General features: G+C 39.5%; 1 protein-coding gene across 1 annotated transcript in view; it reads right to left on the reverse strand.

The window, feature by feature from the left end:
• Nucleotides 1–26,746, reverse strand: part of APAF1 (apoptotic peptidase activating factor 1) — an 87,286-nt gene that overhangs the window by 22,884 nt on the left and 37,656 nt on the right. Inside the window, 7 exon segments of the mRNA XM_038387752.2 lie at nt 4,716–4,834; nt 5,396–5,521; nt 6,302–6,430; nt 11,650–11,811; nt 15,296–15,421; nt 17,982–18,113; nt 19,042–19,167. Of these exon segments, the coding sequence (XP_038243680.2) occupies nt 4,716–4,834; nt 5,396–5,521; nt 6,302–6,430; nt 11,650–11,811; nt 15,296–15,421; nt 17,982–18,113; nt 19,042–19,167 (920 nt within the window).

The following is a 26,746-nucleotide window of genomic DNA, read 5'->3' on the forward strand; positions in this document are numbered from 1 at the left end:
TTTCGTCATCCAGTTTTCAAGTAGTTTTGCATTATTCTGCTCTTAAAAAGTTTACTGCATAGGTGCCTTTTTAATCCATACATTTTCCTGGTTATTATTTTATAAAAGGAGTATCATTTTATTGTACAAGTAGACTGTTTTAGTTATATGAGTGGCTCTGTAATATTACATCATTAAGGAGTAGTAAGCAATGTGTTAATATAATACTTAATGTGGCTCTTACACTGAAGGTTGGTTTTTTTTTTTTTTTTTTTTTTTTTTTTTTTGCTAAAGTGGCCCCCACTCAGGGGCGAAAGTAAAATTTAAAACTTACCGGTACGGGGGCCAGCTCCAGCCCCCCTGGAAGGGGCGAGGCTGAGGGTCAATGTCCCCCAGCCAACCCTTCACGCTGCTTGGCCCGTGCCACCCGGGGCTCCAGCGGTAATGTAAAGGGCCCAGGGCTTTGGCCTCTGCTGCCGCAGCAGCAGCAGTCTGAGCCCTTTTAAATCGCTGGCCCCAGGGCAGCTGCTCTTTTTGCTCACCTCCCCCCCATTGGCAGCCTTGCGGGGGGGGCCCCAAAAGGGGCAGGGATCATAAAACAGCACTTCAACATTGCTGCCCCTTTTGTGCTCCCCGTCAGGACCCTGCCACTAGGGACCTAGCAGGGCCGCCGAGAGGGGGCGCAAAAGCGGTAAGGCAGTAGGGACCGGTACTGGCGGCCACCTTTTACCGGTACGCCGTACCGGCCCATACCGCCTTACTTTCACCGCTGCCACCACTTCAAAAAGAGTGAAGAGCACTGCTGTATGGCATGTCTTCGAATCCTTTAATCATTCCTGTACCTCTTCTCTGAACCCTCTCCTATTTCTCAATGTCCTTGAATTGTTGACACCAGAACTGAACACCATTATTCCAGCAGCAGTCAACATACAACAGCGTCAAATACGAGGTATAAATAACCTCTAGCTCCCTACTCCTACTTGAGATTCCCGTTATCGACTTATGGACCACATAGCCTTTTTGGCAACAGCACTTGAACTGGGATCTCATCTTCAGCTCTACACAATGCCCAAATCTTTTTTACGATTTGTCAATTCTCTCTTCATGAAGAGGCATATAAATTGGTCCTCTACTTACAGGGTTGGGTTCTCCTCTGCTGATCGGATGTAGGTAATTAGAATTTTAGATATAGGTGAGCCTGGTTCAGTACAGTACTGACTACCATTTTTCCTCTAAAACAGTTATTCTATAATTACCATAGGAACTTGTTATGATATTTCAGAAATACATCTGTTAATCATAAGTAAGCAGATGATGTGTGTTAACTTAGAAAAGAGTCCAGTTACGCTATTGCATATGAATTGCTTGGACAAATAATGTTGGCAAAAATACATTAACATTTTCAACTGATTAGATTCACTGTTCCCCCTCCCTGAAACAAATAAAATAAAATAAAAAGTTAAGGGTGGACTGATCAGAAAACCCTTTTCAAATAAAATAAATTAATCAGTAAGACTTTGTCCCCACTCTCCCATTTGTGCAGTGCGTGTCCTCCTACTCAAACAGCCCCATAAAAGGGGCCGGGGCACAGCAGCTCTGAGTAGAAAACCATTTGGTACCTTTGGAGGAAAGAAAAGGAGTACTTGTGGCACCTTAGAGACTAACAATTTATTAGAGCATAAGCTTTCGTGAGCTTACAGCTCACTTCAAAATGTTTTTCCACCAAATGCATCCGATGAAGTGAGCTGTAGCTCACGAAAGCTTATGCTCTAATAAATTTGTTAGTCTCTAAGGTGCCACAAGTACTCCTTTCTTTTTGCGAATACAGACTACACGGCTGCTACTCTGAAACCTTTGGAGAAGGAAAGGTAAGAGGGGGCCTATTGCTTCAGTATAGGCCTTTTAATTAGCCTTGATGCAGGCTCTCCAGGCAGAGGAAGAGACAGTTTGGTGAGTAGATGGAGGTGGGGGAAAGACAGAAAATAGGAGAGGAGAGAGAAAAAGAGGGGGAAAAAGTAGGTAAAAGGTCCCAGCAATGAGGAAGATCTCTTTCTGGGCCCTTGATAGACTAAAAGGTAAAAAGAATGGGGTACCTAAGATTCCATGTTTCCTCCTGCAGGGGAAAATACTTCTGAAGGGAAGTTGTCAGGGAGGTTCCCCTTCAGCCAGGCTTGCACAGATAGAATGCTGTAACAGCCTCCTTTAATCAAAAGAATGGACCTGACCCAGCTATGCCCCACTCAAAGGAGAGCAGCAGAACAGTTTCAGCTATCCCCTCACACTACATATTATTGGCAGCCATAACAATTTTTTGAAGTTCACCCAAGAAGGGCTGCCAGGCCGCCTGCCAGCCAATCAGGCTTGATACAAAGCAACTGAAATAGTTGCTCTCCTGGTCAAAGGCGGGTCTAGATAACACTGGTTAAAACTCTGGAGATCTATCTTCATTAGCACTCACACTACTGCCACCACTATTAAAGCTGTTGTAGTGGGAAATATGAAGAGAAAAGGCTACTGTAGACAGAGCCTGAAGAATTTAAAATAACCACTAAAACAGAATACCAGACTAAAGGGCCATGCGTGTCTGCGTTTTATGTGCTATGACACATTTTTTGGAGGATAGAAGTTAAGTGTTTTATCAGTTTCTCAATTACTTCATTCACAATTTAGAGAGTCATGGAATTGATCTGAAGGCAACATTTGGCTCTAAAAAAAAAGCAAAACTTGAAAGAAAAAAGTCAGTGTATATAATGTCACATAAAATGTTTTTGACTCCCTTATCAAGAAACACAGAATTCTACCTTCCATTTGAATGTTATGGTTAAAATGAAAGTCAAAAAAAACCAAAACATTAAAAAGCCTGAAGACAAACGTTCATATATGTACAGAGACAATAAGACTCAAACAATTATACTTGAAAATAAATGCTTAATAAAGACTAATTATAGGTGAACAAATAACTTAAAATTGGGGGAAGATACTGATTCCTCATTATTTCATTCAGTGCTCTCAGATAAGAATATTGATAATGTTGACATCAGACAGTAGTCATTCACCAGCAGAAAATTTTTAGAATTTGACAGTCTGAATTACTACACAGGAAATGTAGATCACCTTGCTAGTGCCGTGCATATGGACATTCAGTTTTCACGGCTATAAAAGTTAGTGCCATTGCTTTAAAATGCATCACTTCTGCAGATCCCACAGGAGTTTACGCTGAAGGACCACTGAAATCATATACACAATTGTCTATTGAGTAAAAAAAACTACCACTTGTTATTCCTGAAGCTTTACAATTTTCTATTTGCTTTGGGTAGAAAAGGCATTTTACAGGCTGAAAAAATACTTTCAGCTACAAGGATTACTTCATTCTGTCTCTTCCATGGCCTACAAACACTTAGTGTATCCCCAGCAAGCACGATTTTTAGATGGTTTGCTTTAGGGTTCAGTTTCGTTAGTGCACCTGCATGCAGAACTCCCACAGAAAGACACAAGTTGCACATTGATGGGCAGAATTTGGTCCGTAATGGGTATTATACCTATGCTGCTGTTAGTGTCCAGCATAGCAAGAAAGAATTCAGAAAGGGTTAGTGACAGACTGTTCCACCCTATCTATTTTGTCAGATGTACTGCGGTCTTGTAAACACATTCTGCAGCTACTACTTATCCCTAAAGAAACTGCTGAGAAAAGTCTAAATTTAATTCTGCTCACCCCACTATTTATGCTCTACTTTCAATTTACCTTTGTTTTAGAACTTTTTGGATTTTATAGCTCAAGGATTAGAGATAGGTCTAAACATGCTAAAACTATGAGAAAATCTGGATCCAAGCCTTGTGGCTTGGGACCATCTTTTTAAAGGATGGATTCAGGATCTTTTAAGACAACCTGCATTTCAGACATAAATGCATAAGGATGATGCAAAAATTTGTACAGGGTAGGCCATTAATTGACAACTTAGTATATTTAAGTAATTGTCTGATCTGACTTTTAAAAAAATAAAAAGTTAAATTGCAACATACTTATGTGAAAGGAATTTTTGACATTTAATATGAAAAATACTTTGACAAATTCTGGACAGTATTTTGTAACAAAAATGAACATGAACATTTTTCTTATAAGCTATTATAGTTAAGCATGTCAGTGTTCTAAATCAGCTAAACTAGCCACTTCATGCATCACTTCTACAGGATGTCACATCACAACTGATATAACTTGACATAAAATTATGGAAGGATACATGTTAATTCAAAAATATTTCTATTAAAAAAGTGAAGGCAGCTACATGTGTGTGTTTAAAGTATTTAGTATGCTTAGTTTCACCAGAGTATCAACAATTTGTATTTTTAGCCCATACAGAAATATTGTACCCAAAATTAATAAAACATAAGTTATACAACTTGTAAAGAACAGTTATTTTATAACAGAAAAGGTCCTCTACCCTTCTCCATGCAGTCAGCTTCAATTTGCATATCTACCTTTTCAAGGGAAAAAGCCCACAAACTTTAACAGGTCTTGCTCATTAAAATAGGCATAGCTCTTTGTCTGGACCTAATGTACAGTAATTCAATCATTTAAAGAGTAAATTACAGAACATTAGCCATTTACATGCCAGATCCAAACGCTTAAAATAAAAAACAAAAATAACAATTCTTAATATGCTTTTTCTGTAGATTACAGAGACCCTCAGGCATATTATTGATTTATGAATTGAAGTCCATACAGAAATTCACTTACTTGTAGATGCTTCTGATTGAGAATTGCTAAAACCATCACTTCACCATCCTGGAACACGACATCTAGTTCACGTTTTAACACAATAGCAGAGGACTTGCACACCTTACTTGACTCCCAAATCTGTTAAAGAGAATAATGTTCTCAAAGAACAGGATATAAAACTTTCAGTCAATAAATAAGAGTACATGCAAAAAGTAAGAAACTCATAAATGGAATCATTTTAAATCATCGAGAATAACTGCTCAATACTTTTAATGGGTTTCATTTATTAGACTAGTAGGAAGGGATGTACAATCCAAACAGATAAAATGCAATATTGATATTTTTCCCATTCGGACTGGCTCCCCTATACTTCTACTCAGAGAAGTCACATGCACAAAGTTCACCAGCTCATAACTTTTTGAAATCAAAGAAAATAATTTAAAAAAAATGAAAGTACCAGCTATTGCATTATATATTTCATTTGCATAAGAAGTTTAAAGAATATGAATACTGATTAGGGAAGTCAGGAAAGAAACAACAAGGAAAAGATCAGGGTTACCTCTCCTAATGGTAGCACTGCAGTTTATCACAGGAATTTAGGGATCAGAAAACATAGCACAGGTATTATACACAAGTACGTATCCTAAACAAATAACAATATGTAAATATGCCCAAACAACTGGAAATAAGTTATCTTACCCTTATTGTCTGGTCATCTGACGATGTCAGAAATAAAGATCCATCAGGAGAAAATGTCACACAGTGTACCCAACTCAGATGTCCTCTGCAATCAGCTACTTTTGAAAAGGATTCTGTATTCCATAACTACAGCAAAAATATAACAAAGGAAGAGCCCAACTGTATCACCACTACATTCTAAATACAAAACACAAAGCACATACAATAACTTCACACACCAATTTTTTCTACTAGTATTTGCTTTCAGTCCTCATCCTGAATATACTAACTGTAAGAGGGAGTTGTCTTCTGCTGTCACTATTTACTACAGATATTTATTTTTCGAAAGATCAGTCTTTTCAGTTGTATAACTAAATCAATCTATGTAGTGCTCAAATGTAGACTTAAATGTATCTGTTTTAGAAAATATGATACTCAAATGTTTTGGGACTAGAATGGATAAAGTAAGTATTCTATCCACTACTTAGTGTTTTTCACTTGGCTGAATCATGAAAAGCCCTACAGTGTACCAGTATATTGTACAAAAGTCTTTTATACCATATTATCTCTTGAAGACTCAGTTTTTCTGATTTATTTTGCTTTTAACATGTACAGTTAAATAAAATGTTCATTTTTCGGCTTATGTGAAAATATAATGAAAAATATGTATAGTTCAAAAACAGTATTTCACCATTCAAAATTATACCTCTAATAAAATGGGTAAATATAAACAGAAAAATGAAATTAAGATATTACATTATGTGCTAAAAATACTTACTTAACTAAGTTCATTTTGAACACATATGCACACGTACAGTTATTGGAAAGTTTTAGCTCTCCAAAACTAATGGATTTTGGCACTCTATTTTCTCCATATTGTATCCCAGGAGGACTATTTAAATTATGTTAGCAAGGATAGTCACTTACCTCAACAGAATAATGTGATAAAGCAACTGCTACCAACTGATTGCCAGGACAAAAGTCACAGTACTGGATTGTACTGTGGTGACTTATAAGGACTTCTGCTAACAAGTCACTGGTTATAACATCAAGAAGCTGCGAACATATACAATTCTAATAATTATATTGTATTAACATCATGACTATTACTTAGCTGCTCAATAAAAACTGTATAAGATGTATATGTACTTTACAGCTGGCAAGTAATTAATTATGATCATTAGTAGTAGTTTAAAGCACTCAACAACATGTATTCACCAATTAGGAAGAATGCAGTTCCTTAACAGACCCAGTCCTCTTTCAGAGACCTTGCATCATCCAAGTATTTATTTAAAAACACACTTTAATACACAATAATTACTCCTGAAGGAATTGTGCACCAAAAAAAAATGTGCACAATATTTTAAAATGCTGCAAATTTTATTTGTCAATAAATAAATGTGGAGGCTCCAGCATGGCAGTGAAGAACACAGGCCACTGGCTGCACAGAATGAGAGATCACCCTGCAGCTTCCTTCCTTCCCCCAGGACACAGACTCAGTGAGGCTGCACCTGACCCTGACACAGCACAAGGGCCAGGCTTGCCCCAGAAACACCCCAAGGCCCTGCCTCTCTGCGCCAGGTGCAATGGGTGTGGGCAGGCATGCTCAGCCCAGCAGGATCCAAGTGTGGTAGGGCTTGGGGGGGGGGGGGAGGGTTCTGTGCAGGGCAGTCTAGGTTTGGGTGGCTAAGCGGGGGGTGGGGGGTGTCCAGGTGCAAGGGAGGGATCTGGATGTACGGGCTCATTGGGGGGGTTCAATGCAGGGGCAAACAATGGGAGGTCCAGGTGATGGTGGTTGGGCCTCAGCATGGGAGAGGAGGCTCAGGGGAGGGGGGGGCTGGGCATGTGGGATTCAGGGGGGAGGGGGGTCCCAGATGCTGAGAGATTGGGGCTTGGTAGGGTGGGTGTCTGGGTGCAGCTGGTTGGGGTTCAGTGGGTCTGGGTGCGGGGGACTCATCTGGGTGCATATGGGCTCCAGATGCAAGGGGTAAGGCTTGGCAGGATAGGGGTTCGGGTGTGGGAGGCTCAGCAGTGGGGTTTAGGTGCAGGGGGGGGTCTAGGTATGGGGGCATCCAGATGCACAGGGATTGGGTGGACAGGGGAGCAACTGAAGCTACCACAGAAGGCTCAGAGAAGGAGCAGTTTTTCAAATGCCCAGGGAGGCACCTGTAACTCAGGCCTCCAAGGCTCTCTAAACTATGCTGGTGTTTCTCCACAGTCCCCAGAGCTCAAATAGAAGATACTCATCCAGAAGGCCTGGATTCAGTCCCTACAAATGACCTAAGCAAGAATGTTGGCTATGCTGTCTGTAACCCTAAAACACAATCTGCTTCCAGAGCTAGAAAGAAAAACCAAGAACCCCGATGCCCAACACTTCTCTGTGTTGCACAAGTATTATGTAACCTTCTGGCAGTGTGTTGCATCTACATATCGGCTTGCTTTCTCTCTCACCAGTTATTCCAATGGCTAAAGTGGAACAGGACTCTGAAAAGAATCTAAAAATTATGAATTCAAACCTTGCTGATATCAGTATGGTGGGGAAGGAAGGGGGACAGGAGAAGCATGCAAGTTAGTATAAAGTCCCTGCAGTAATTGCTGGCATAATTTACATTGCAAAATATTGTATTTAGAAAGGAATTTGGATTTTGTGTTAGTATTTATCTTAATGCTGTAGTTTTACTGTTGGTATTTTGGCTAATGGAAGCTATCCTTCTAAGACGGATGTTGATAAATTGGAGGGTTCAGAGAAGAGCCACAAGAATGATTAAAGGATTAGAAAACATGCCTCACAGTGATTGAACTCTTTGATCTTAACAAAGAGAAGGTTAAAGGGTGACTTGATTATAGTCTATAAATATCTATACAGGGAACAAATTTAATAATGGGCTCTTTAATTTAGCAAGGAAAGCTATAACATGATTCAATGGCTGGAAGCTGAAGCTAGATACATTCTGACTAGGCATGTAATGGTTATAGTAATTAACCATTGGAACAATTTACCAAGGGGCATCGTAGATTTGCATCACTGACCATTTTTAAATCAAGATTGGATGTTTTTCTAAAATATACGTTCTGAGAAATATTTTGGAGAAGTTCTGTGACCTCTGTTATTCAGGTCAGACTAGATCATCAAATGGTCTCTTCTGGCCTTGGAATTTGCAAGAACAGGATGTGGCAGACAGCATGTTTGAGATGCAGTGTAATATGTGAGAGATTTTGCTTGCGTCTTCAGAGAGGGGAGGACCCTGAATTTGTGAACTCCAGAAAGGACAGAATTTGATTTAATAAATTTATCTTTCAAGAAAGCAAGCCTTGTTCTCAAAGGCCTTGAGCACTGCTGAGCTACAGCACTTTTCATTTTTAGATTACCAGTCTGAATCTTTCCTACCTCAGCAGGGATTAAAAATTGTTCCCATATAATGGAAGTTCAGTAGACCCTATGTTAAATGAGTTTGAAAGTCCCAGTTCCAGCTCTGCTGTCACACTCACCACTATGTTCTGAGACTAGATTAAGATCTTCATGTTAGGAAATTCTTTTACCACATGCTATGCATTGTACAGACACAATGAGGGCTTGATCTTGGTTATGACCTCACATGACAACTCCTGCAACAGGGGCCAAAACTGCCTTACTACAAGTTTTTGAAAGTTGGTAATACTTTTTACACACACACTGGAGGTAGGCAAGAGATGAAAAATCAGAAAGACAAAACACACATGGTTTAATTTTTTTAATTCACTATTTTGGGTCGAGTCTGAATTTTTTTTTTTAAACTTTTGAGGTTTGCAATACTGCACGCTTTGTAGATACAGAACCTGATTTCTAGAGGTGCTGAGCACACACGTTAACGGGAGCTGCAGGTGCTCAGCACTTATGAAAACATTGTCTAAACCAGGGGTCTCAAACACATGGCCTGCGGGCCGCATGTGGCCTGAGGGCCGAGAGGCTATTTCCTGCGGCCCTCCTAGCAGCCTGCGCTCCGCCCCCCCGGCCTACCTCCAGGCCAGGGTTGGGCAAACTACAGCCTGCAGGCTGCATCCAGCCTGCGGGATTGCCCCCCGCAGCCCCACGCCATTCCCTGAAGCAGCCAGCACAATGTCCCTGCAGCCCAAGGGGTGGTGCACAGAAGGCTCCATGTGTTGCTCTGGCTTCCAGGCACCACCCCCCGCAGCTCCCATGGGCTGGGAACGGGAACCGCAGCCAATGGGAGCTTCGGGGGAGGTACCTGGAGGAGCGGCAAAACCAGTGCATGGAGCCCGGAGCCCTCGCTGCCCTCCTCCGGGCCGCAGGAACATGTTTCTGGCTGCTTCCCAGAGCGGAGCGGAGCAGAGCAGGGCAGGGCAGGGCCAGCAGGCAGGGAGTCTGCCCTGGCCCTGGTGAGCGCCGCTGCCACCCCGGAGCCACTCTAGGTAAGCGGCCCCGGGCCGGAGCCTGAACCCCTCCTGCACCCTGCCCCCCAACTCCCTGCCGTAAGTCCCCTGCACCAACCCCCTGCCCTGAACCCCGTCTGCACCCCCAACCCCCTGCTGCACTCCAACTCCCTGCCCTGAGCCCTGCCGCATCCCACACCCCTCCTGCACCCCAACCCCCTGCCCTGAGCCCCTGCCACATCCCGCACTACTCCTGCGCCCCTTGGGGGCAGGGAGGGGTGTCAGTGATGCAGCCCTCGGGCCAATGCACTTGTCCTCATGTGGCCCTCGTGGTCATTTGAGTTTGAGACCCCTGGTCTAAACAGTCTAAACATATTATTCCACTTTTCTCAAAACAAAAGAACCTTTTGTTTGATATTAGCAGAATACTATGGGCCAAATACTGTCATTGATTACATTTGAACAATAGCAATGGCTTTAGTGAGGATTACTGACCTAAACAAGTATACAATTTTCACCAAGCAGTTTTAACTTTCAGGTTAATTTATAAAACTCCATACAATTTCTGAATAAGCTGTTTTATAAATTTGAAAGTCAAAAGTCAGAATTGCTTCTCCTCCTTAGTACACCATATTTCATTCCAAGTCTTCCTGCCATTGGTGCAGTTCTTACCATCAATCCATAGAACAGCCTTTCCCAAACTTCGCAAATTGGCCCCTCATGTTGGAAAATCCCTGGACTCTTGCCAAATCTTGCTATAAGGCCTTCAGATCTTAATTTATACATCTGCATTGTCTGCGCCTAGCTAGTTTTTCACACCCCACTTTGTTAGGTGCTACCTCAGAATAAGATTAAGAGGCTGATCAAAGCTGCTTGTACCTCTCTCCCCCACATAGCTAAACTAGTGAATCTTGATCTCCAGGACAGTTGCACTGTAGGAACAAGCATAATTCAAACATTTTTTTCTCCTTATACTATAAAAATGTTCCTGCTATCCTACACTAACAATTTGTAACAAAAAAACACACATATTTTGGCAACAAAGCATTTTTTTAATTTGACTAAGAACATAAGAACGGTCATACTGGGTCAGACCAAAGGTCCATCAATCCCAGTATCCTGTCCTCTGATAGTGGCCAATGGCAGATGCCCTAAAGGGAATGAACAGACAGGTTATCATCAAGTGATCCATGCCCTGTTACCCAATCCGAACTTTTGGCAAACAGGCTAGGGACACCATTTCTGCCGATCCTGGCTAATAGCCATTGATGGGCTTATCTAGCTCCCTTTTGAACCCTGTTCTCATACTGGCCTTCACAACAACTTCTGGGGCAAGGAGTTCCAGAGGGTCACAGTGCATTGCGTGAAAAAATAACTTTCTTATGTTTGTTTTAAACCTGCTACTTATTAATGTCATTTGGTGGCCCCTTGTTCTTATATTATGATTTTATAGACCTCTATCATATCCCCCCTTAATCGCCTCTTTTCCAAGCTGAAAAGTCCCAGTCTTATTAATCTCTCCTCATATGGAAGCAGTTCTATACCCCAATCCTTTTTGTTGCCCTTTTCTGTACCTTTTCCAATTCCAATACATCTTTTATGAGATGGGGTGACCACATCTGCACGCAGTATTCAAGGTGTGGGTGTACCATGTATTTATATAGAGGCAATATGATATTTTCTGTCTTATTAACCATCCCTTTCTTGACGATTCCCAACATTCTGTTCACTTTCTTGACTGCCGCTGCACACTGAGTGGATGATTTCAGAGAGCTATCCACAATGACTCCAAGATCTCTTTCTTGAGTGATAACAGCTAATTTAGACCCCATAATTGTATATGTATAGTAAAACAAAACAGAACACAGGAAGAAATAAGATTTTGAATATTATGAAGTACTTACTAAAAGCCGATTTTTGGCTGCCACCATTATTGTAGCACAATTTGCTGACCAGGAGCAACACTTCACTAACACTTCCACATCATCTTGGTGTTCATCTGCATTTCTGAAGAAGTCTTTTATATCAATAGTTTTCAGTTCATTTGCTGAACACACTTCCCAAAGCTTCAAGAACAAATATATTAAAATCAGTCTTAAAAATCAATTAGTATAGATGACAGAAATTAGCATTAACCGATTATAGTATTAAAAAGCACATACAATATTTTTAATTTAATTTTCAAGATCAACTAGAATGTTACTGTACATTCCTGTATGCAAACAGGCAGAGCGAAAAGAAGATAGCCCCTCTACACTGCTGTGTTCAGAGTGCACTTGAAAGCATACTCATTCTGAGCATTTGGGTACCAGAAAGGTATTGCAAAATGAGGGAAATTCAGAAAAGATCAACAAAATTATTGCAGGTCTGAAATGTTGACTTTTAAGGAAAGATTAAAAGATCTTATATGCCCTACCTCACCTGCTCTCCCCCCACAAAAAGAGACAGGAGAAAACAATGTAATACACTTTAATCTTTGTTGCTTATGAAATGCATTTAGTTATAGGTTATGTTTAGCTATTAAATATTAAAATTGCACAAAGCAGTTTTCCCTCAAAGTTCTTATAAACATATTTCAGAGAAAAACCTAACATTTCTTGGTTTAAAATGCAAAACTATTTTATAATCCCTAACAGAAAGAATGTTTTCTTTTATAGATTACATTTCTTGTAGTTTTTCATGTTCACACCACGAAGTAAAAACATCATAACATACGTTCCTGTAGGCATGATGTTTAATATATACAAGACTATTTTGTATTAAATTAAAATGTTTTGAAGGCATTTCCAGTTTGGTAATTGAAAAACTTTGTACTGAATGTCTACATAAACTTATTTTACACATTCCATGGGAACTTGGTTGCAATTTTTCCATCAAAACTTCCATATTCAAAGATTACACTTGTGTATCTGTTTGCACATTATACACACACACACACACACACACACACACACACACAATCTTTCCTATCAATCTATTTTTTTAAAACTATCGACACAATCCCTTCAGTGGGAAGCACTGAGGCCATAGTAAAACTACAGGCCAGCTACTATTGACTTTTAGAAACCAAGAAAATACAATTGCCTATGGTAACCCTAAAATTCTACCAGATGTACTATCAAACTCCCTTCTTTACCTGACATTTGTCCAACTTTTGTTGAGATGCTCACAACAAGTTTATTAAACATCATAGCCAAACTTTGTGAGCAACTTTTTTCTTTTTACAAAAGTTTATCATCTAGATTTCTCTTTATGGCTAAATGAGAATATTTATCATCAACAATAAGCCACAAAATAGAAATAAAGCACACACAATTCTAGACATAATTTAAGTAATAACATAACAGTAGTCACCTAAGCCCTGTGATGGAAGTAAGATTTTTATTTGCAAGAACTCAAATTAACTTTACCTGTAGAACAAACTCACACAGATAATCCTCCACCCCAGAGTAGTTACACATATACGTGACTTTGACCTTGACTGTACTGAAGTAGAGCACTGGCAAAAAGGGATCCTCCACTTTTGAGCATACAATTGCACAAATAGCAGACAATGCTGCACAGTATTAACTAAAAGAAAGAGGCAGATTAGACTGATTTTTCTGATATAGTAAAAGATGTGGCTTTCATATCTTCTGCTATGTGCTCTCAGGAAGTGAAATCACAGGCTGAATATTCATAGGTTAAGGTGTAGAATTTAAACTTCCCTTGCCAGAAAGATGAATGATAGATGAAGGTAAATAAATTGTTCTCCAGCACTGGAGTCTTAAAAGAAGAAAATATATTGAAACTCAAGTTTGAAACTAAAGATTATGTCACAGCATATCAAGTGCTTCATTGTAAATGCAAGAATTCAAAAATACAGACTGAAAATTCTTAGAATGGTTAGAATGAATGTGTGTCCATGTCAAAAAATACATACTGGATATAAATGGAGTCCTAGTAAACTAGGCACATTTTTCAAGGGTAGTTTACTGTACTGACATTATTCTGAAGTGTGACCATGATTAAACTGCTCTCAAGATGGACTATATAACACCCAAATTAGATCTGTCTGCACCAGGCAAGTTTAACTTTACCTTGTGTAAGAAGCTCAGCATAAGGGGGACTGGTGTACCAAAATGAGATACTAAAAGAATTATGTATATAAACTTGCACTGAATGAGTTGATGTTGGAATAGTTTGCTGGCACTCATTCTTTGTGAGTATTTTGCTTTTAAAATGTCCTGCTTCCCTGAAGCATGCTACAGAATTAACAATGCCCACCTGGCTGGCTTCTTTGTATATTTTCTCTGAGCAGCTATCCAAAGTGATTGTTCTTTGTTCCCACAGAAGCATACAAGTATCACAGAAGAATCAAGGGATCCTGCCCCAATCACAGCAGCAAGAGGTGGAGACAAGAGAAAAGCTAAATCTCCTCTCGGCTGGCACAGTGGTAGAACAGAAAAAGGAAAGAAATGTGGGAGAAAGACAAGAAACAGCAACAATTTTTCCCTAACAGCTGGGAGAAAAGGGCAAGAAGCAAGCAAGCAAGCAAAGCTTTCACTTCTTCCCAGCTGCCTAGGTTTGGGAAGAGCACCAAGTAACCACAAGCCAAAGCTGACATGAAAGATGGGGACTGTTTTATGGTGGAACTACTTACAATCAGGAAGAATTCTGGGTTTCTGGCCAGGATATTGTACCTGGACTCAGCTAAGGAGGATACAGACAGTCAGCCTCTAGCCAGTATTTAAACCCACCAACTAAAAAGATTTCTGGTATATTTTTCAAGCTCGGTCCCCAGATCTCATTGATGCATTCACCAAAAACAAACTAAACCACTTTTAAACTTTTATTTTTTAACAGCAGCTACAATAGCACTAGCAGCTCTTTAACATTCCTGATTTAGCTCTCTTATGGCAAGATAAAAGCTTCTTTGAACAGTGATTCTAAAATGGTACAAGCTTTAGGTTGTAATTGGCAACTATACCTCCTTTTTTAAAAGGAGAAAACATTACAGTATTGGGGAAAAGAGCTACCTTAACCCCCAAAAAATCCAAAAAACCAAAACCAAAACCAAGAAAACAAAAAACCCCCTTTGCTTCAGCTGGTTTGTGTAAAATTACATTAAATTCAAGAATACAATGAATGTTAGGAATTCCTGACTATCTTATTGAAGATATATTTTTATATGTCAGATCTCTTTTCCAATAAATCTAAATCTTCTATTATACACATATGGTTTAAAAATGTATCTCAAAAATCCCTCTCTCAATTAGAAAAGTTACGTGACAGGAAGGATGGTGAAGATAAAGGACTAAAAATGAGACACCCTGGGTTCTATTTCCATCTATGACACAGAATTATTCTGTGACCGTGAGTGAGTCATTTAACCTGTGGATCCTTGGTTTCTCATCTTTAAAATAGGAATGCCACTAAGCTACCTCATAGTGAAAATACTAGGCTTAATTCATTAACATTTGTAAAAGGCTTTGAGATTCTTGAATACAATACAGTATTAAAATATAAATTTCCATTATAAAAAACAGTCTGGTTATTTACAAAGCATACCTTTAATGTTCCATCTGCTGAGCAACTAGCCAAATATTTGTCATCTGGTGAAAATTTGCAGTGACTGACAGAATTTAAGTGACCAAACATTGTATTTCGACAATGCTTTTTGTTCAAATTCCAAAGCTGCATAAAAAGTAAACACAACACAACTGCTGTTTAACCAAAAACCAATCTAAAGCTAAGAACATCAAAAACTTTCCTACCCAAAACAGGAATCCATGTTCAAAAACTGAAGAAAAGTTTTAATTCAGATTTTTCTTCACATTCACAGCAACACAGGGAAGCCACTGGCAACACTCATTTTTTAAGTTACCTGAACTTTTAGGCTGAGATTTCCAAATGTCTTACCTTGACCTACCAACTCATGTGAAAACTAAAAATTACCCGTCTTCACTAGGATTTACCTCAAGTTTTTAAATTCTCTTGAATTAACTAACTCAAACTAAGAACATGCTTTTTTCCCCCATAATGAAGACAAGGCCCTTGAGGGAGATAGAGAGGGTATGGAAAGTTTGCCTTGATCCCAATGCTTCTTAAAACTACCTCCCTTTTATCTTATCTTCCTCTTGTCTTCCGAGTTCAGGAACAGTTTATTAACAATTCCTAAACTCTCTCTGATCCCCTCAAATAGTCTTACATCCTATTAATGTACTCCCCTGAATCCACCCTTACACCAAGGTCACTAATGACCTGCTAACTAAATCAAAAGAACACTATAATTTGTCTTTGTCTGATGACTTCTGAATTTTTTGATCACACTCTCCTCATTTCTCTGAATCTATGATCTCTCTCGATTTTCATCCTAACTGGCCTTTCAGCATTACCTTTAGCAGCTCTTCTTTCTTCCTTTTGTCCTTTGTATTGGCACTATCTAGGTTTCTGCCCTTGGTCTTCTCTAGTGCATCAGACAAGATATTTTAAGAGCGACTTGGTAATTTTGGGTGCCCAATTAGAGATCCTTAAAAGGGCCTGAATTTTTAATAAGTGGGTAGGTGTTGAGCACTTTTTGAAAAAATCAGGTCCCTTTAAGGTATCTCCAAAATTGAGGCATTCAAAGTCACTAGTCACACGGAAATCTTGGCCACTATCCTAACACCTCATCCATTCCCATGGTTTTTACTACTTTTATAGAGGAAACATCTAAATCTATCATTCCAGCCTGTCCCAACTGGTCATACTTCACATCTCAAGAGTCCCCAGACATATCCTCTAGGACAGAGGTGGGCAAACTATGGTCTGTGGGTCACATCCAGCCCGTGGGACCATCCTGCCTGGCCCCTGAGCTCCTGGCCCAGGAGACTAGCCCCCAGCCCCCCCGCAGTGAGCTCTTGGGGCAGCGCAGCTACAGAGCCTGGCCGGACCCAGTGCTCTGTGCTGCACAGCTGCCTGTCCTGGTGCAGCTGCACTGCCAGCTACCAGTGTTCCAGGCAGCGCAGTAAGGTGGCAGGAAGCGGGGGGCAAGGGGGTGTTTGGATAGAGGGCAGGGGAGTTTGGGGGTGGTGGGCGGGGGTGTGTGGATGGGGTCGGGGCAGTCAGAGGATAGGGAACAGGGTGGTTGAATGAGGGCAGGGGTCCCGGGGGGGCCATCAGGAAAGAGGGGGTTTGGATGGGGTGGCAGAGGGCCATCAGGGGACAGGGAGGGGTGGATGGGGCAGGGGTCCTGAGGGGGCTGTCAGGGGCAAGAAGCAGAAGGGGGCGGATACGGGGCGGGGGGCGGGCCATGTCTGGCAGTTTGGGGAGGCACAGTCTCCCCTCACCAGCCCTCCATACAATTTCAGAAAGCCGATGCGGCCCTCAGGCCAAAAAGTTTGCCAGCCCCTGCTCTAGGATGTTCAAGTACGATCTTAAACGCAGTCTCTCCAAAACTGAATCTCTTCTAATCTTTGTCATCTGCCTCTCATCTCTGTCAACAACTACAATTTACTATCGATTCTTATTTTCTGCAACCCAGGTGTCATCTGATTCGTCCATCTCCTTCTCATTTCCAGTCTCTTAAGTCATTTGGTTCCTCTTTTTATTATAGTTATAATCCAACACAATAGCTACAATAATCTTCCATGCATTGGTCATTTTTGCCTTAATTACTACAGTTTACCTTTCTGATTTTTCTGATTACTTCTTCCATCCACTGCTCCCAATCATTCCAAAATTCAGTTGCTAAAAACATCTATTTCTCTTGCTACTTTACCATAACCCTCTTCCCCCTTGAGCCTCTTCAATAGCTTTTTGTACCCTCTGACATCTAAGGAAGGATCAGGATCTTGAATTAGAAGATCATATATAATCTTTCCTTCTCCAAACTTTCTGCTCTTATCACTACTCCATTCCCAATCTTTTCCATTAGCCTTTTCCCAAACTCTCATTTTCATTCCTTTTAGCATACGGTCTCCTACTACTGGGGCAGCATCCTTGTTCTCTTCAGCTAAGTGCCACTCCACCTTCTCGCTAGCCCCTGTAAAAACCCACTTCTAAGAATTCTACCTACCTTCTGATGAATTATCACTATATCCTTACCTGCATTGTTGTCATGTGTCGTGTCATATGTTTGTCTTATCTAATAACTTACAGAGTCAGCTTTCTGAGTCAAGGAACTTGTTTTATGGTGTTTATAAAGTGCATGAACACTTTTAATTCATTTTTAATAGTAAGCAGCATAAAAATAATCTCAGCATTTCCCACTTACTTTGATGTAAGTATCATTTGAGCAGGTGGCTAAGAGAAGTTGATCATTTGTGTTGTTAAACTGGCAGCAGTTGACCTGCTCTACATGTTCTTCGTATACCTGTACAAGCTGACCTGTTCTTGAGTTCCAGATCTAAACAGAATTGATTTAAACAAACAACCAAAAAAACTGTTTGAAATATATTCTATACAGTTATTAAAAACAACAGGGTGTGTTTTTGTTGGATATTTTTTACAACTACGCTGGAACATTTAATATAAATTAAAATGTACTTTTCTCATAAGTTTGTAACTATTTAACAATATTTCTCCCAGTAATATTTGAAAGAAAATGGGGAAAATGTGAAATTTTTACATTAAAAAATGAAAAATATTGTTATGTCCACATAACAATTTGTGGCTAAGAGAGGAAAATAGAGGATGCTTTTAAAAATAACAGTGGTCTGACAATAAGCTTTTACTAAAAATATGATAACAAGATGCTTGGAACTATCTTTTCACATCAATTCACTCTTGCCAAAATACAGTCTTAGGGTATTACTAAAATGGACAGGCCTGCACCCTGTTGAAACATTTGAAAAACCGAGGTGACGTTAGAAAAAAAATTTTGAGTAAAAGATTTGAGTTTCATATATGATCCCACTACAATACTAAAGAAATATATAGAAGCAGCCTAAAAAACCAAACAAGACAAACAGAAGCAAGTGAAACAATACCAGCAACAAGCATGAAGGAAGTTATTATGATACTGATGTCACTCATGTTGTAATGATTCTGTTCACACACTCAGATATTATGCTCCAGTCAGACTGTAGAATCATCTTATAAGAGAATATGATAGTAAATTATGCTTCACACAAAACTATGCTTTAAGCACATCTAAAATAAAAGCATGTCATTTAAAAATATTTTCAAGTTGAAAAACAGTACCTATAATACTTGTTCTCCACATAAGATATAAACAAAAGATCTTAAAATTGGTTCAAGTTAAATTGGTTCAAGTTTAGAAACAGAATTACTTGTTCTGCTCTGAGGAAAAGTGCTCACCACCATTGCCTTACCTTCACTTTTTTATCCACTGAACAAGTTGCAACAAATCTGTCATCTGCAGAAAAAGCGCAGCAAAGTACTTCATCATCATGAGCCTTTATTTCCAGAAGCTTCTCTCCACTTTTCGCTTTAAACACCTACATAAGCAGAGTATAACACACACTGAAATCTTAGGCCTACAGTACTCAGAGCTAATTTCAAAATTCAAAGTACATGAGGCATAAAATTGCAATGTTCTCAATTTTCTTATTTCAAGTGTTCCTTATAATAAAAGGAAAATTGCCAAATAGTTCAGGCTACATTTTTTTTTAACCTTAAAAATGTTTATAATCTCATTGAATGCGTGCCCAGAATTTTAAATATCTATTCTTTACAAAGTTGTAACTCAGATCAGAGACCACAGGAACAATAAGAATGTCCCTGAACTGCTGAAAGTGAAATCTGGGGAGGGTTATAATTATTCTTAAAAATATTGTCACAGGTTACAACTTAGGCTTGAGATGAAAAATTGAAACAGTGATGGGAAGATTGTGTGTGTGGTGAGAGACAAATTAAAAAAATATGAAAATAAATTTGTCTTTGGGTACAATTGTGTTTCTATTCAGGTTCTTCACTATTTAGTGTACAAAATGTTGAATGTATAAAGGACACAATCACTTGGTTGTCAAATAGTAGTAGTATTATTTTAATTTTAAATCCCAAAGACAAAAAAAATTATATATTAATATTTTTTCCTTTTATCCTCCATGTGGATAACTGTTTGCTGGAGTCTACGTTAAAATGAGGAATTCTAGGTCTATAGATCATGAGAATCAGATTACTTGGACATATTAAGGACTTTTTCAAGAAACAAATAATGATTTTGAGGAAAAAGGGGAGACACTTCAAAGTCTGATCAAGGAAGACCCTACAACAAAATATTTCATTCCTGAGTTTCCCCGACTCAGAATGGGAAGAAATGGGGGAAGAAGACACCATATACTTCCATCATCTTGCCAAACATTCTCATATTTACTTTTATGATAATGCAGAACCCTTGCTTAATCTAAACTACACTTCCCTACTCAGAGCTATTGATCCTCAACAAAAAATTGTTCAAGGGAATCTTGAGATACCAACTAAAGCAGGACCAATGTAATTTAAATTTGGCTTTTCTATGTTTTCCTTTTCTTGTTGCATTGAAAGGGAATAAGAATGATAATGAAACAGATTTTAAAAAATAATCTAATAATGAATATTATGTTTAAGGTGCAAGGAAATCAGAATTTGTAATAAATTCTGAAAATCTGGATTTCCCAAATCTAAGGACCACCATATTTTGGTTTCAGACAAGATCTTTAGGTAATGGTTGTGGTGGAGGGTACCTGAAGAGTAGTGTATTTCCAATTTTTAAAAAACCTTTTCCGTAGTATTATTTAACAAGGAATAGAATAATTATCAGCAAAATTTAGGCAAGTTCCCTTTCAAAGGCTATTTTATTCCATACACAGCTACTTCCTCCACTACACTGAGCGACAAGGACAAGAAACAGGCAAAAGATGCTGAAGAGAGGAAGGAGATAGCCAGGGACTGGAACCTGAGGAAAAATGAGGATGATGCACAGAGGACTGCGAGAGAACATACAACAGATTCATACCAATACCAGGAAGAGATAGGTCTATTATGTGGGACTCCATACTCAGAAGAAACAAAAGGGCTGTGACCAGACCAAATTCAGAGAACAGAAGAGTGTGCAGTCTCCCAGGAGCAAGGATACGAGATGTGGACATGAGGCTGAAGAAGATCCTGATGTGAGTGGGGAAAAATCCACTGATTGTGCTGCATGTCAGGATAAATGACACTGCTAGATACCGATTGGAATAGATCAAGGAAGACTACACTCGACTGGGTAAGGTGCTTAAAGAAGCAGAAACTCAGGTGATTTTCAGCAGAAAAACACCAGTTCCTAGAGAAGGAGAGCAAAGGTGTACCAAGATAATAAAGGTAAATAGATGGTTCAAGGACTGGGCTAGGAGGAAGTTATGGGATGATCGACCACTGGAAGGCATTTATAGAAATAGTGTTGAACTCAACTGATGGACTCCACTTGAGTACCTGAGATATTAACGTTCTGGGCTCAAGGCTGGCATGACTGGCAAGGGCTTTAAACTAGGAGATGAGGGGAGAAGGTTGGGAAAAACCATGTGAAATCTCCATGCTTGGCTTCAATACATAGGAGCTGGAAAATCAGCTAATGGAAGATATAACAAGGGATAAGGGAACACCACAAGCTAGAAAACTGGATGAGGTCTGAGGGAAACTGGAATGCTTGTACACAAATGCAGCGAGTCTGGGCAAAAAAATAGAGGAACTAGAACTACAGGTGCAGGTCAAACCAGTTATTAGAGGGATTACAGAAACCTCGTGGAATAGCACTCATGACTGGAACATAGGTATTGAAGTGTATGCACTGTTTAGAAGAGATGAGAACAAAGGTAAAGGTAGTGGGATAGCACTGTATGTCAACGAAGCAGTAAATTGTAAAGACATACGAATAGCATGGACAACACAGAATCTGTCTGGGTCAAAATCACTTTTGGGAAGGATTGTGAAAGAGGTTTTATTGGATAGTGTTAGAGGTCTGCTATACATCACAAGGTCAGATTCGTATATGAATAGTGATCTCTATCTAATATTATTAGAGAAATAAATACTACGGTTGTCAAGCGATTAAAAAAATTCATCGTGATTAACTGTCGTTTTAATTGCACTGTCAAACAATATTAGAACACCATTTATATAAATTTTTTTTGGGTTTTCTATATTTTCAAATATAGGGTTAGGGCTGGGCGTTCTGGGATTCAGCCTTGCTCAGGACTCCAGCCCCCGGCGGGGTGTGGGGCTCCAGCCCCCATTCTGCCCAGGAAGCTGCATGCTGGGGCTGCTCCAACCCTGCCATCACCTCCAGTGCTAGCCTGCTCCAGCCCCTCCGCCGCCTGTGAAGCGGCAGGCTGGGGCCGCTCCAGTCCCCCTACTGCCCAGGATGCTGGGGCTGCTCCAGTATCTCCACTGGCTCCAGAGCTGTGGGCTGGGGCTTCAGCCTCCTGCTGGGAATGCGTCCTGCCCCACCTGCAGGTATGCGATTGATGCCCTTTAAAAAAATGAATGCATTAATTTTGCTTTCAGTTAATTGCAGACGTTAACTACAATTAATTGACAGCCTTAATAAATACTTTTGGGAATTGTGTCATAATGGGAAACGAACTTCCTGGTTACAGATTGGAGAATAAATGCAACTAAGACTAGTGGGGCTCAGTTATTCTGCGATGTGATAGACAGTTTTCTTCATCAAATCATCACTGAACCACAAGAGGTGATGCAATTTTAGACTTGGATTTAATAATTAATGAGGACATCATAGAAGAGCTGGTCATAGAAATAAAGTTGGTTTGAGTGATCATGAGTTGATTCAGGTTAAATTAAATGGAAGTATAATCAAAACCACATTGTCAACTATGGTATTTTATTTCAAAAGGCCAAATTTTGGAAAGTTAAGGTAATTAAGTAAAGGAGGCAGCAGGACTGAAGAACTCAAGGACTTAAATGCAGAAAAGCCTTGAAATTTCTTCAGATGAACTATATAAAAATGAAAATTTAGCATAATCCTAAGAAAGAGGGGAAAAAACTTGTAGGGAAAGGCTCAGACCCAGCTGGATGAATAATCACCTCATGGTGGTTACTAGGAGTAAGAAGAGAGCCTATAGAAAATGGAAAAAGGGGCTGATCAGCAAAGAAAGCTGAAAGTTTAGAAAATGTAGGAATAAAGTGAGAATTGCGAAGTCAAGCTGAATTAGCTCTTGCCAAGGAAAATTATATTAAGAGTGTTTTTTTATATATAAATATAGATACAAGTAAAAAGAATAAAGACGGATGAGTTTGGGCTGCTATGCAGTGTGGATGGGAAGAAGATTAAAGATAATCTAGGTATTGCCCCAAAACTAAATTAATACTTTGCCTCAGTTTTCCGTTACTATGATAATATGGAACATGCATGTGAAAGCAGTATGGATGATGAAAATGAGTGTCTAGAAATAGAAATTACCACATCTGAGTTGCAAGAAAACTTAAAGAGCTTAATGCACTCAAATTAGGGAGACTGGACAATTTCCATCCCAGAATACTAAAAGAACTGGCACATGAGATTGCTAGTCTGGTAGTAAGGATTTATAATACATCTATCTATTGAGGGGTCATACCACATGATTGGAATATTGCTAACATCTGTATTTAAGAAAGGGAAAAAATGTGATCCAGGCAATTACAGACCTATTGGTCTGACCTCAGTAGTACGCAAGGTTTAAGAGCAAATTATGAAGGAAAGAATAATTAAATTAATCAAACTAAATGGGAAAAAGGACGCATTGCAACACGAGTTTACCAAAGGTAAACTATGTCAGACTAACATGATTTCCTTCTTTGGGAAAAGAAATTATTTTTTAGATAAAGGAAGTACAATATAGCTAATATATTTGGACTACAATAAAGTATTTGACATGGTACCACATGGGAAATTAGTAGATAAATTAGAGAAGACAAGGCTGAATACAAGCACTGAAAGGTGAAAAAGGAATTGGCTAAAGAGGAGAAAGCAATCGATTGCGCTGAAAAGTGAATTATGGGACTGGAGAGAGGTTACTAGCAAAGTTCCTCAAGGACAAAATGATTCAATATTTTTATTAATAACTTTGGCATAAAAAGTAGGAGTGTGCTAATTACATTTGCTGATAATACAAAGTTGGCAGGTATTGTCAATACAGAAAAATTTCAATGACCTTAAAGACTGAAGTTACTATTTATGATGGATTTCTGTCTCAAGTGCAATGTCATGCGTGGGGGGGGTCTAATAATAAGAATTTCTGCTACAAGCTGGGGGCTCATCAATTGGAAGTGACAGAACAGGCACGAGAGCTGGACATGCAAGTCCATCACACGATGACTGAGCCACCAATGTGTCAGGGCTCTGAAAAAAAGAAAAAAAAATGTGATCCTAGGATGTATTAGGCAATGCATTCCCAGAAGAGATAGAGAAGTATTAATGTAATTGTACAAGACATTGGTAGACCTCATTTGGAATACTGTGTACAATTTGGTCACCCAAATTCAATAAAGATTAATTTAAACTGAAATAGGTGCAGAGAAGGATGATCAGGGGAATGGAGCATCTAACTAATGAGAGAAAACTGGAAGAGCTTGCGGGGGTAAATACCAGGGAGAGTGAATAGCTGTTTAAGCTAGAGGACAATTTTGGCACAAGAATATATGGGTATATATTGGTCATGCACAAGTTCAGGCTGGAAAATAAGAGGGTTTCTAACCATAAGAGCAATCAGGTTCTGGAACAGCCCCCAAGAGAAGTTGTGGGGGGAAAACAACTTAATTAGTTTTACAAGGGAGCTGGATAAATTTATATGGTGGTTTTGCTTATGATGGTGGGGGACAAGGGTCAACAGTCCTGGGGCTCACTCATGTTCCTAAAAGTTAATGCTTCAGGGTTTTAGTCAGCTGCCTGCAGGGGGATGCCCCCCCACTAATGTATTCTGAGAGGCTATTTTATCTGCTTCCTCTAACATATCACGGATGGCCACAACTAGAGATGGGACACTGAGCAGGATGGGCCAGGGCTCTGAGGTGGCACCAAGCACTCACTCTCTCTCAGGAGCTTGGCTGTCTGGTTCTTGCTCATATGTGCAGGGTCTAACTGATCACCATTTGTGGGGTCAGGAAGGAATTTTCCCACAAATCAGATTGCCAGTGACTGTGGGGAATTTTCGCCTTCCTGTGCAGCACGTAACTACGACTCACTTGCCAGTACTATCTGAGTATTTCTCACTTAATCATTTCCCTACCATTGCAGGGGCCTCAAGCACTTGTGTACCTTGTTCCCTCCTATTCTCTTTCTGTGGCAAACAGTCTAGTCTCCTAAGAGTGGATAGCCATGTCAGTCTGTATCCACAAAAAGAACAAGGAGTCTGGTGGCACCTTAAAGACTAACAGATTTATTTAGGCCTTAGCTTTCGTGGGTAAAGCCCTACTTCTTCTGATGTAGTCTAGTCTCCTGTGGCTCTCATTTCCACTGTTGGGTTTACTGTTAGAGTTGGGTAATCTAGTGGTCCCTTCTGTCTTGAACTTTATGACTGACATTTTTTAAGAGAAATTTGTACTTTTTCACTAATAAAGCCATTAACTATGGAAGCACAGCATAATAACATCAGCAAAGCAAAGCAAACAGTACATGCACAAGGTATTTTCTGAACTGGACGTCATCAGGCTTTTGTAGTAGCAGCCAGCAAATAAAACAATATACAGTATATTAAATATCTACATTAACCGTGTATAACCAGAAACTAAAAAAACACACCTAGTAATTAAGATGAATATTCAACTTAGTAAGAATCCAAAAGGATAAAGAAGGTTTGCAAAACAGTTACTCATTACCCTTATCTTTGGCTATCTGGAATACGTACACCTTACTGGGGCACTAGTTGACTGACTGCTAGCATTCTACAGAGCTGGCTGGCTCCCTCTAGGTAGACTACTGATAAATTGGCATCAGTCATCTCTCCTTGGTTTTCCTTTTTGGAAGTTCCCCTCACCCAGCTTCTGATTGCAAGCCATCCCCTTATGTCCCAATTTTCACTCTAATCCCATCTCCCATTTCTGGAGCTCATTCTACCACCACCCCTCCACTAATATTGGGTTGATAAAATATTTTATGCAAAAGCGGTGAGAACAGTTTAAATCTCTACATATAGTTTTACAATTTCCATACAGATAACTGGTACTAACTAGTACAGGGCTCCTCCAGCACTGGCAAACTAATTTTCAGTTTTTAGGAAGGTTAAGGTGAATTGCAGTATCATTTGGTCTACATTAATAGGCAAAGTATTTTTGTGTGAGGTTAATTTAGGCCTGGTTGACACTTAAAAATTAGATCAACATTGCTATGTGTAGAATAAATATGAAATTAAAGAATTAGAGTTAGCTTAAGTTTGGTTAAGAAAATATGTGTTGTAAAGAAAGGCCCTGACTAGCAAGCAGAAGGAAAGCCTTGAAAACAATGAATTATAAGGCCAAAATGAATGGAGTAGAGAGGATGTCTGGTTCAAAAAATAATTAAATGAGATGAGAGAATTTCTAAAAAGAAGCCCTGACCAATAAGGGTGACTAAAGATGGTTTTAAATAAGACAAAGAATGTGTCTTTAAAAGGAGCCAACATGGACCTTCCCACCCTACATACCAGTGTTATCTTAAAAGTAAAGCCCATCTGAACCCAGGTGCAACAAAAAAGCTGTTGGTCAACAGGAAGGAGGGGAAGAGAAAAGGAGGAAAAAAAGACTGTAAATCTTATCTGGATTAAAATTGAAAATTAGACTCAATGGCCTCATATTAGGTGTTAGCTAATGAGGTATTTGACATTTGTTTGTTGAAGGGAATAAAAAAAAAAAAGTTATTAATTTTAAGGCTCTCTGTCGGACCATGCTGGAGCACACCAGGATGAGATGGTTTTCCCTAGGTCTGGTCTATTTGTCAGCATACTGACCACATGCTTATGAATTCTTTGTTACTGTGTTGGATACAGTGATGGCTAATTTTTAGGCTGTTAGTCATGTTTAGAACAATTGTATAAAATACCACATGACCTTTAGACTTAAAGGAATTTATGGCTACATTAGTGT

The sequence above is a fragment of the Dermochelys coriacea genome, chromosome 1, assembly GCF_009764565.3.
Source record: "Dermochelys coriacea isolate rDerCor1 chromosome 1, rDerCor1.pri.v4, whole genome shotgun sequence".
NCBI classification, from domain to species: Eukaryota; Metazoa; Chordata; order Testudines; family Dermochelyidae; genus Dermochelys; species Dermochelys coriacea.